Below are 12,645 nucleotides of genomic sequence, written 5' to 3'. Positions count from 1 at the left end.
TTAAGAAATAAGATGGGAGAGGTAGAATATATTGCAGTAAATGAAAAATTAGATATAGGCATCTCTGAGACCTGGTGGAAGGAAGATAACCAGTGGGACACTGTCATAATGGGGTACAAATTATATCATAGTGATAGGGTGAATCGAATTGGTGGAGGGTTAGCATTGCGTGTTAAGATGGCCTTGAATGAAATAGATTGAAAATTCTGCAGGAAACAAAACACATCTTGGAATCCCTATGGATTTAAATTCCATGTGTAAAGGGGAAAAGGATAGTGATAGGAGTGTGCTACTGTCCACCTGGCCAGGATGAACAGACGGATGTAGAAATATTATCGGAAATTAGGGAGGCTAACAAACTAGGCAACACAATAATAATGGGTGATTTCAATTACCCCGTTATGGACTGGGTAAATATAACTAACAGGGCATGCTAGGGAGGTAAAATTCCTGGACGAAAGTGGAGCACATGATCTGGTGCGGGAGGTAATGGTGCTGGGGCCTTGATAACAGTGATCATAATATGATCAGATTTGATATTAGCTTTGGAGTAAGTATAAACAGGAAATCCAATACGTTAGCATTTAACTTTCAAAAAGGAGACTATGATAAAATGAGAACGGTGAAAAATAACTTAGGGGCGACTGCGAAGGTCAAAAATTTATATCAGGCGTGGATGCTGTTCAAAAATACTATCCTGGAAGCCCAGGCCAAATATATTCCATGTATAAAAAAAGGAGGGAGGAAGACCAAACGACAGCCAGCATGGTTAAAAAGTGAGGTGAAGGAAGCTATTAGAGCTAAAAGAAAATCCTTCAGAAAATGGAAGAAGGAACCGACTGAAAATAAACAGCATAAGGAATGTCAAGTCAAATGCAAAGCGCTGATAAGGAAGACAAAGAGGGACTTTGAAAAAAAGATTGTGTTGGAGGCAAAACACATAAGAATTTTTTAGGTATATTAAAAGCAAGAAGCTGGCAAAAGAATCGGTTGAACTGCTAGATGACCGAGGGGTAAATGGGGTGATCAGGGAATATAAAGCCATAGCAGAGAGATTAGCAGGCTTATTTTCGAAAGAGAAGGACACCCATCTTTCGACACAAATTGAAAGCCGATTTTGGCGTCCCCAACTGCTTTCGTTGCAGGGACAACCAGAGTTCCCCGGGGTGTGTCGGAGGAGTAGCAAAGGCGGGACTTGGGCTTGCCTAACATAAGGGCGTCCTCGACCCATAATTGAAAAAAAGGGCGTCCCTGACGAGCACTTGGACGACTTTACTTGGCCCTTTTTTTTTTTGTTACGACCAAGTCATGAAAAGATTATATGGTGTCATTTGTAATTTATTTAATGTTCGCTTGTCAGAAACTAATTAAATGTAATTAAAACTGTTTAATGAAAAGTTTCTCTTGTCCTATTTAAATAATGGACTATAAATGAAGAGTTGATCTAGGGGTGGGTGGGAGATGGGGAGGATGGGTGGGAATGAGGAATGAACTAGGCCCCACTGTGCCTTCTAGAGACTATCTCTGCTAATGCTGTTGCAGAAAATTCAAGTTTTAAAATTATGGGGAAAGGGTTATGGAGACTAGCTAATAGAGTTTGCTCCTTCATTTAGGCACAGTCGAGACTGTCCCCAGTTGCAATTGGGGACCAGGAGGTTATTCCATTTACTTTATAGTTCCAAAGAAGGGAGCTTCGTTCCACCTGAGTTTGGACTTCAGAAGGGTCAACAGTGTTCAAGGTTCAACATTTCACAATGGGAACATTGCAGTTTGTAATAGTTTTAGTCCAGTAGGGAGAGTTTCTAATTCCCTGGGAAGTGTGCTTTCATATTACCATTTCACCTTCCCAAAGAAGATTTGTGATTTGCAATCCTTGAAGAATATTATCAGTTTATGATCATATTCAGCCTTTCCACATCGCCAAAGACATTTTTTCAAGGTCATGGTAGTAGTGGCATCCTTCCTTTGCAAGGATGAATTGCAGGTTTATCCATACCTTGTAACTGGCTGATTTGCAACTCTTCCTATCATCCAAGATAGCTCTTCTTCAGTCCTTAGGATTGGTATTCAATTTCACAAAAGTCAGTTGTTTCCAACACAAATCTTAGCGTATCTGGGAGTGATATTTGACATAGCCTTAGGGAAGACATTTCTTCCTGTTGCTCATCAGCAAAAGATTCACACCAAGTCAGGTTCTACTTTCCTTGCCAGGTCCTGGGGTCTGAGAATATGTTCAAGTTCTGGGCATAGTGGCCTCTATCTTGGATGTTCTTCCACAGGCCAGATTCCACATCAGACCATTTCAGGGATTCCTTATCAGCTGTTGGTCTCCATCTCTCTTCGACTCTCCAAGCCAAACTCAGTCTCAACTGGTGGATTCAGTGCAGTCTTCTGACAATTCAGAAGTTCTGTTTCTGCAGGTGGCTATCTGCAGCTTGTGTGCTTCGAGGGCATGCTTTATCTGGGTGCAACAGATTTCAGATTCCTTCCAGAAGTCCCAACAGTCAACCTCTTCAGTTTCCAGATGTGGAGATGGGGCTGGCATATTTGGCAGATTCCTTGTATGACTTGATTCGGGCATCGACCAAGCAGATGTCTTTGACAGTCACAGCCTGTCATTTGCTGTGGTTGCACCACTGGGTGGCAGATGCAGCTTCAAACAGCAACTTGTTAAGCTCCCTCCTAAGGGCAAGCTGTTGTTTGATGAGTACTTAGTGAAGGGTGAAAGATCTGGGTGCTTCAAAGACTCTGCATCTTCTGAGGACATAGCTAAACATTCTTAGCAGTTGGGTCAGGCTCACCCTCGTTTTAAAGATACTAGGTACTATCCAGGGCAGCCTAGTTTTAATCAGAGCTCAGGTATTGGTCCAAGCAGGGTTCAGAACTCCAGACTTCGACCTGTCGAGATACTCTGGATTTTCCTGAAGGGGTGTACAGTCCTATTTTCTTCCTACCTTTCATCTCGGTCAACTTTTGATTCTTTCCCTCTTGCTTGACGTTTACCCTGTACTCCTACACTATTTGGAAGTGACCAACGAGTTATGTTAGTTCATTTGTTCTTGCTTTGCTCAGGACATCAGAAAGGTAATGCGGCTTCCAATGCCATGCTAGCTCGCTGGGTCAAGGAGGCTATCGTGTCTGTGTGTTACTAGAGGGTAAACCACTTCTGGCCGGATTCCGGACACCTTCTACCCAGGCTGTCATTACTTCCTGGGTGGAAGCCTGTCTGTTCTCCCTGGAGGAAATATGTAGTGTATTGACACAGTCTTCCTTGCATACCTTCTCCAGGCACTACCGTTTGGATGTCTCTGCTTGGTCATATGTACAGTGGGGGAAATAAGTATTTGATCCCTTGCTGATTTTGTAAGTTTGCCCACTGACAAGACATGAGCAGCCCATAATTGAAGGGTAGGTTATTGGTAACAGTGAGAGATAGCACATCACAAATTAAATCCGGAAAATCACATTGTGGAAAGTATATGAATTTATTTGCATTCTGCAGAGGGAAATAAGTATTTAATTCCTCTGGCAAACAAGACCTAATACTTGGTGGCAAAACCCTTGTTGGCAAGCACAGCGGTCAGACATCTTCTGTAGTGATGATGAGGTTTGCACACAGTCAGGAGGAATTTGGTCCACTCCTCTTTGCAGATCATCTCTAAATCATTAAGAGTTCTGGGCTGTCGCTTGGCAACTCGCATCTTCAGCTCCTCCATAAGTTTTCAATGGGATTAAGGTCTGGTGACTGGCTAGGCCACTCCATGACCCTAATGTGCTTCTTCCAGAGCCACTCCTTTGTTGCCTTGGCTGTATGTTTTGGGTCATTGTGCTGGAAGACCCAGCCACGACCCATTTTTAAGGCCCTGGCGGAGGGAAGGAGGTTGTCACTCAGAATTGTACGGTACATGGCCCATCCATTCTCCCATTGATGCGGTGAAGTAGTCCTGTGCCCTTAGCAGAGAAACACCCCAAAACATAACATTTCCACCTCCATGCTTGACAGTGGGACGGTGTTCTTTGGGTCATAGGCAGCATTTCTCTTCCTCCAAACACGGCGAGTTGAGTTCATGCCAAAGAGCTCAATTTTTGTCTCATCTGACCACAGCACCTTCTCCCAATCACTCTCGGCATCATCCAGGTGTTCACTGGCAAACTTCAGACGGGCCGTCACATGTGCCTTCCGGAGCAGGGGGACCTTGCGGGCACTGCAGGATTGCAATCCGTTATGTCGTAATGTGTTACCAATGGTTTTCGTGGTGACAGTGGTCCCAGCTGCCTTGAGATCATTGACAAGTTCCCCCTTGTAGTTGTAGGCTGATTTCTAACCTTCCTCATGATCAAGGATACCCCACGAGGTGAGATTTTGCGTGGAGCCCCAGATCTTTGTCGATTGACAGTCATTTTGTACTTCTTCCATTTCTTACTATGGCACCAACAGTTGTCTCCTTCTCGCCCAGCGTCTTACTGATGGTTTTGTAGCCCATTCCAGCCTTGTGCAGGTGTATGATCTTGTCCTGACATCCTTAGACAGCTCCTTGCTCTTGGCCATTTTGTAGAGGTTAGAGTCTGACTGATTCACTGAGTCTGTGGACAGGTGTCTTTCATACAGGTGACCATTGCCGACAGCGTCTGTCATGCAGGTAACGAGTTGATTTGGAGCATCTACCTGGTCTGTAGGGGCCAGATCTCTTACTGGTTGGTGGGGGATCAAATACTTATTTCCCTCTGCAGAATGCAAATAAATTCATATACTTTCCACAATGTGATTTTCCGGATTTAATTTGTGATGTGCTATCTCCACTGTTACAAAACCTACCCTTCAATTATGGGCTGCTCATGTCTTTGTCAGTGGGCAAACTTACAAAATCAGCAAGGGATCAAATACTATTTCCCCACTGTATCTTTTGAAGTATCTTTGTTGTCCACAGGAGCTTCAGGTTCCCACGCTACTTTAGGACTTCTTTGCTACATCCCACAAGTCTCTGGATTTATCTGCTGCTGACGCGAAGGAACAAAAAATGAATTCTAATGTGATCATTTCTTTCCTTTAGTCGCAGCAGAATCCAGAGGCCCACCCTGATTTTCTGACTGTTTCTATCAGTTTTCTCTCTGTTGGAACTTGTTGCTGCATTTTTATATTTTAGATGGACTGTTGTAATTGGTTTAAATGCTTGCAGTTCTTGGTTTATCACTTTTCCCTGTGGGGAAGGAGAAATGTTATAAATCTGTATCATCTTTGTTATGAGAAATACTGACTGACCAAGGAGCATTCCATGCTATTAATATCTCCACCTGCTGGTAAATGGTCACAACCCACAAGTCTCTGGATTCATCTGCTGCGACTAAAGGAAAGACAATTATCAAGTAAGAAATAACTTTTCGTTTTGAAGTATGATAGTTTGCATTATGTGTAGGTTGTATAAGTTATTCTGCTTGCTTGATCTTGGATTCCAATCTTTTTATAATTTGTTCAATGTTGATTGTTTCCAAGTGAGAGCGTAATGAATAATAATTCAATGTCGAATACAGCTTATAAAATTTGTTGCTTTGAAGAGAGCTCTATTAAAATTTAGAGGATGTCAGTTGGCTTCCAGTCAATGATTGATTGAATAGCAGCATGATCTGAAACCGTCGTGGCAAGAATTTGTGACTTTACAGAAAGGGAGGGGGGGATCAAAGTATTAGATATAGAAATGTGTGTGATGTAGTGGTGAATAGAACTTGTTTCTGTGTAGCAATGTAGTGGAATTTGATATCTTTTTAGAAAACGAATGAATTCTGGAAATCAAATTCCCTACTCGAAGTAACTTGGAAGGAACTGGATTACTATATTCTCATAATAATTGTTGCTTTTTCAATTGAGCTGCTTTATACCTTGTACCCATGTACTTATCTCTCTGATCTCAATTGTTCTGTTTCATTGCCAGAATTAAAAAAAAAAAATATGAACACACAAACTCTTATTTAAGATTCAGCTCCCTTAAGAGTTCAGAAAGGAAATAAATCTTTTTTTTTTTTTTTTGCAGAAGGTTGGTAAAGACATTTGTTTCAGAAATGTTTATTAATTAAGGCATGATTGGGTACACTTGTAATCCTGATGAAGATAGAATTTAATGGGTTATTTATATATTACTTCAATCCCAGCATTTTATTATGATGTGTTTATTGAATATGTAAAATGGAATTTGTTTTGTTACTTTTACATTTTCTAATCTGCCTAGAAGCAGCGACTAGAAATACTGAAACTAAACTTATTTTAGTTAGTACACTCTGGGGGTTTTCACGTTTGTGTCAAGGTCTAATACAGACCTCAAGGAATAGAGGGTTTACAGGAAAAAGGAGAGCTGTTTAAACCTGATACAGCATCTAGAAGTAGGGCACTCAAATTTAGATGTGTGGTCTTGCAGATTAACAGCTAACTTTGCATTCTGGATAATTTCTTGATTATGATGTCCATAACTGACAGAACAGCGTGTTTTAAACCTGTAAAATTGCCTTTATTAACTCTTGAAGTGCATTTCTCTAGTTTGGCCAGCAGGAAAGCTGTTATAGAAAAGTTCATACTCTCTTTTAGTTCCGCTTAGTGAAGAAGGGAATCTATATGAGTGTGAGCAGTATATTTTAAAACTTGACTGTGCTGATTGACCTGGAGTTTGAAATTACCTAGCAATTGTTGCTTCAGTCTTAGCCTGGGAGAAGAGAGAGACAGGCTCAGTGAATTATATGCCCTGATTTCCCCAGGTACTTTCTAGGAAGTACGCAAATGTTTAGTTAATGTTATAATGATCCATATTTTGGTTACCTGTGTTGTTTGCCGATCACACTTCTTTTTTTTTTTTTTTTTCATTTCATTGTTCCAGTGTGACAATAAACCTATTTAGTTTGTTGACTCTGTCTGGATTATAAAGAATCCTGGTGATTTGTGTGTTGGGTTTGTGAGTGCTTTCTGAGAATTGGGGGCACTGGGAGTGTGGTGCCAGTAACCTAGAAATCACTGGGGATAATTTGAGAGCGAGAGACTCGCAGAGGCAGTTGTAACCAGTTGGTGGGAGGAGGGTGCTAGTGTAGAGCACAAGCGGCAGGTGCAGGTGGAGCTGTGCTGGTGATAGATCCTCTAAGTGGTTGCGGGGTAATCCTAGGCAGGTGGCTAGGCGTTTCATGACGATAACCAAAGCCTCATACTAATTTCACTATGGGGCTCATTTTCAAAGATTTACAAAGTTCTGTAGGTATCTATGTAACTTGTATGTCTAAGTGCTTTGAAAATATGCCTTCACAGGTACTAGGAATGTGCACATTTTATTTTGTAGAAACTATACCATTCCAAGAAAAGCTCTTACAAGAAAAATAAATACAAAATAGGACATTAAACAAAAAGGAAAAATGTATGTATCATTGTAAAATGTGAACACTTCAAACAAATCCATGAAATTGTGTGTGTGTGAACATAAGTTTTAATTAAACCACTTATCTTCTTTTCTGTGTTTATCTGGTCTCCTGAAGAGCAGATCTCACTTTCTCCGAGGACATGCAGGCTGCTTGTTCTCACTGATGGGTGATGTCCGACGGCAGCCCAAGATAGGAATCTTCCTAGCAACAAAGTTTGCCAGAGCCCTCGCGCGCACGTGTGCGCACCGCGCATGCGTGACCATCTTCCCACCCGCAGTGCGGAGCGTGCCTCAGTCTCTTTTTTTTTTTTTCCGCGGTCAGTGTGGCTGTTTTTTCGGCTGTTCTGCACCCCAAAGAGAGCCCTCACAGCGTTTTCGCCGCTCTTCGTTTTTTTCTGAGCAAGCGTTTTCGTTTAAAAAAAAAAGTTTAACTTTTCCTTTAATCTTAGTTTATCCCCGTAAGTTTCCTTCCTTGTCGCGAGCGGCCATTTTGGCCGCCCGTACGGGGTTTTTCCTTTTTGTGCCCTTTTGGCACCATCGCGGATTTGTCTTCGCCGTCGCGATTTTCCATCCATGACCGCGAAAATAGCCAGCGGCTTCAAGAAGTCCATGCTGTGCAGCCGGGCAATCTCAGCACTGATCCACATGCTTCATGTATTCAGTGTCTGGGGTGGTCATCGCCCGACGCTTGTACTCTGTGTCTTTGCTTTAAAAAGCGGACACAAGCGTCGAGATTGGCTCAGTGGGAGCGCCTGTTCCAAGCCGTGCCGGTCCTTCGACGTCGGTAGTGGTACCGAGATCGACGGAGACGGTATCGATGTCGGCACGGAGAGTGCATCAACGTCAGGAGTGCAAGTAATGGCTGTCCAGAGACCTTATGCTGGCAGCAGTGAGCCATCGAGTGGGTCTCCACCTGCCTCGAGGACTCGTGCAGTACAGGCCCCCCAGGGACCAACCTCTTTCGGACCCGGACCCGAAGAGGCGTCTGGATTCCATGTCCTCCTCGTCGGTACCGGGAGGTACGGTGACGTGCTTCGAGCAAAGGCAAAGAAGCATCGTCATCGGTCACATTCCCATCATGGTGCCGAGAGCTCCGGGATGCCGAAGGATTTGGCACCCGTGAAGCATCGACGCCGGGAGACCGCTCACCCTCCATATAAGAGTTGTTGATGCGCTCTTTTCCGGACAGCCTGGTACCGCCTCCGCGCCCAGGCAGATTCTGACTTCGTCGCCTGTACCGACCCCATAGCCTTGCTCGACAGACACTTTAGACGAGCACCTCCGAGCCATCCTTCCAGGGATTTGGAAGGGCTGCTGCAACCATCTGTTCCGTGGGGGCACTTCTGCATCCCAACCTCCGTTCCTGGCCCTCACGGCCTGGATGTTGAGAGCGTAGACTTCGCCTCCTTGGGTCTTCTGAGGGTGTCTCCCGAGTCTTGCTTGCTTCCAGAAAAGATTCCACGAAGAGGTGTTATTCTTTCAAATGGAAGAGGTTTGCCGTCTGGTGTGACAGCAAGGCCCTAGAATCCTCATTCTTGTCCTACACAGGCCCTGCATGAATACCTTATGCACTTGTCTGAATCTGGTCTCAAGACCACTATGTAAGGGTCCACCTTAGTGCAATTAGTGCTTATCATTATCGTGTGGAAGGTAAGCCTATCTCGGGACAGCCTTTACTTGTCGATTCATGAGAGGTTGCTTTTGTCAAAGCCCCCTGTCAACCTCCAACAGTGTCATGGGATCTCAACGTCATTCTCATCCAGCTGATGAAGCCTCCTTTGAGCCACTGATTCCTGCCATCTGAAGTACTTGACCTGGAAGGTCATTTTCTTGGTGGCTGTTACTTCAGCTCGTAGAGTCAGTGAGCTAAAGCCTTGGTAGCCCATGCTCCATATACTAAAATTCATCATAACAGAGTAGTCCTCCGCACTCACCCTAAGTTCTTGCCAAAGGTAGTGTCGGAGTTCCATCTGAACCAGTCAGTTGTCTTGCCAACATTCTTTCCCCGTCCTCATACCCGCCCTGCTGAACGTCAGTTGCACACATTGGACTACAAGCGAGCATTGGCCTTCTATGTGGAGCGGACAAGCCCATTCAGACAGTCCGCCCAAATGTGTGTTTCTTTGATCCCACAGAAGGGGAGTGACTGTTGGGAAACGCACCATTTCCAATTGGATAGCAGATTGCATTTCCTTCACTTAGGCCCAGGCTGGGCAGGCTCTGGAGGGTCATGTCACGGCTCATAGTATTAGAGCCATGGCGGCGTCAGTGGCCCACTTGAAGTCAGACACTATTGAAGAGATTTGCAAGACTGCGACGTGGTCATCTGTCCCACATTCATATCCGACGCGACAGTCGGTTTGGGCAGTCCGTGCTGTAGAATTTGTTTGGGGTTTAGAATCTTAACCACACCCTCCTAGGCCCATTTTATTCTGTTCCAGGCTGCACTCTGTTAGGTGTTCTTTTTTTAGGTCAATCTATGTTATGTCCTTGCCGTTGCGAGGTCCAATTGACCAATGTTTGTGTTGAGTGAGCCTGGGGGCTAGGGATACCCCATCAGTGAGAACAAGCATCTTGCTTGTCCTCGGAGAAAGCGAAGTTACTTATCTGTAGCAGGTTCTCCGAGGACAGCAGGTGATTGTTCTCACCAACCCGTCCACCTCCCCTTTGGAGTTGTCTCTTCCCTTGTAAGGGACTGACGCGCGCGTGAGGGCTCTGGCAAATTTTGTTGCTAGGAAGATTTCCGATCCGGGGCTGCCATCGGGCATCACCCATCAGTGAGAACAATCAGCCTGCTGTCCTCGGAGAATACCTGCTACAGGTAAGTAACGTCGCTTTATCAGTATCTAGAAGCCCAACTTGGCAGATAATTAGCATGAGGAAATGAGAGCACAAGAAGATGGACCCACGTGCATCCCATCACCATTAAATGGAGAAATCAATATCAACTAAAGGCTTCAGGCTAGAGAATGACATGGGGAACGGGGACAGAGCCACGGGGATGGGCGGGGGCAGAGCTCATGGGTGGGGACAAACTTTTTCCCCATGTAATTTTCTAGTTGGAAGGGCAGAGGGTGTGGTGGTGGGAAGGAGGGCTATTATAGCTGCTCATTGTTGTTATTTTTTCTATTTGCAATTTATACACAAGAGTTGCACAGCATATGTTCCTTTTATACTTTAATAAAAAGATTTAACTATAAAATCATGTGTTCAAGGCTTCTGTAGATGAGGACAGACTCTGTGGGGATGGGGCGGGGACGGAGACAGAACTGCAGGACGGGGTGGCGATGGAGACAGAGCACATGGGGATGGGGACAGACTATGTCCCCATGCATTCTCTCTCTACTTCAGGCCCACCAAGCCTAAAGAGTGTTCTGGCCCAGAGTACCATATTCCTTATTTGATCTCTGATCTCTAGCTTTGGCCAATATTTCAGATTCTCCCCCACTTCCCCCAACCCCAAACCACACTTCTCCTTGGAGCCTGAAACAATTTTAGTCTACAGCTTGCTCTCCATTGGAATATTACCTGCATCACATACCATTGTAGAAATTTATTCCAGTATCCCAGATTAATTGGGACACTATTTGAAACCACCCCCCCTATCATCTTTTCCTCTGTTATCATGTTAACTGTTAAGTTCTTGGGTTTCTACAAAGCATTTGTGATGCTCAGTGAATTACCAGAGAAGCTGCTGTGTTGTTACTTCAAGAAAAGTAATGAACATAACAAAAGACATTGTAAGCTGGTCTGGAATCTTCAAACTGAATGTTTCTTATATAGCCATGTATTCTGGGAGATGGAGAAGAATGAGCAGTCTAGTTTACTTTTTAAAAGGGGTGTGACTTAGTCATTGAATATGCAGTTTAATTTTTTTTCTGCTGTCACTAACGAAACACTTTTTTATTTTTCAATTTTCTTTCAGATCCCCGAGTAAAAGGGTGGCTCCTTCTGGACAGCTATGTGCCTACCTTTCTTCTTCACTATCTTATACTTATTTATTGTGTGGATAGGACCAAAGTACATTCAAAATAAGCAGCCATTCTCGTGCAGGAGCATTCTAGTGATTTATAACCTTGGACTTACTCTACTGTCACTGTACATGTTCTATGAGGTATGAGGGAGATTGGATTTTGGGATTCTTTGATTTTTAAGAATTCTCATTTCTCATACAGGTTATTCAATTTTGCTTTATTTGTGGTCCAATAAAGAAGCCTTTGGTGGTCAAACTCATTCTTTGAAATTCCACTACCAGAAAATTGGCATTTCAGAACACTTGCACACAGTTACGAATTAAAAAATATTTTTTTGACAACTACTGGCTAGGTGAATAAAGAAAGTGATATGCCAGAATTTGTTTCAGATCATCGGAACAACCGGTGAACCAGGCATTTGCAAAACAGCTCTAACAGCTGCCAAAAATAGTCATTGGAGACTTACGCGTGGCATACAGACAAATGTCATTTTATGGTTTGTTATTGAAAATTGTCCTTGAAAAATGAATGGCTAATATTTGTTAGAACTGTTTACCAAGATGAGAATGTGAATTAATCTTGGGCAAGTACTGGTTAGGAACTTGGCTTTTATTTGCGTTAACGGTTTTTCATCTTGCCAATGTTTTGTACCTTGTGGGACTAGGAATCAGCCACCTAATCTTAACTGTAAGGATTCTATATTTACAAACAAAATATTTAGATGTAAAAACCAAGAACTGCATGTTCATGCAGTTGACAGGACTGTTTTACATTTTTTCAGAATATCACTAACTGTTTCATGGCTGGAGTGCTTCCCTCCTCTAGCTGTAATGTTTTTTGTTTCTTTAGCCTTGTGGTGTACCATCCTGGACTATTGGGTGATTATCCATGCCTAAAACAGCAGAGAGGTACAAAGGGCCCAAGCAGAAGTCCAGTAATCCAGAGAAAGAGCAGCTAGGTAACGAGCTAGTAGCAATCTAACGCAAGGTGTGATATTCTATCATATAGATGTCTCAAAATCAACCAACATGTTTCAACAGAAACTCTGCCTGCATCAGGGGCACATTAAATTGTGAACAGACACATGTAAGTAATAATAAAAACAAGACATACATAAGGACTAAATTCTATAAATGGCACAAAAAAAATAGCGTTATCACTAATTTAGGTGCTGTTCACAGATAGTGCTTAAATGCCAGGAACTGCAACTACATTAAGGCAAAACGGTGTAAATTCCTGATGCCTAAATTCGGTGCAGATCCCTTTTATTTCATAATGCAGGT

At 43.3% G+C, this 12,645-nt stretch overlaps 1 protein-coding gene across 2 annotated transcripts in view; it reads left to right on the top strand.

The window, feature by feature from the left end:
• ELOVL5 (ELOVL fatty acid elongase 5) overlaps positions 1 to 12,645 on the top strand; it is a 123,595-nt gene that overhangs the window by 13,471 nt on the left and 97,479 nt on the right. For both annotated transcript variants that reach the window (XM_030198965.1, XM_030198966.1), the window contains exon 3: positions 11,314 to 11,502. In XM_030198965.1, coding sequence (XP_030054825.1) covers positions 11,350 to 11,502 — 153 coding nt within the window. In that variant the 5' untranslated portion in view covers positions 11,314 to 11,349. The remainder of the gene's footprint in view (positions 1 to 11,313; positions 11,503 to 12,645) is intronic.

Source organism: Microcaecilia unicolor, chromosome 3 (genome assembly GCF_901765095.1).
Source record: "Microcaecilia unicolor chromosome 3, aMicUni1.1, whole genome shotgun sequence".
Lineage (NCBI taxonomy): Eukaryota > Metazoa > Chordata > Amphibia > Gymnophiona > Siphonopidae > Microcaecilia > Microcaecilia unicolor.
Note: the sequence above shows the minus strand (reverse complement) of the source record. Positions and strands in the feature narration are given on the sequence as shown.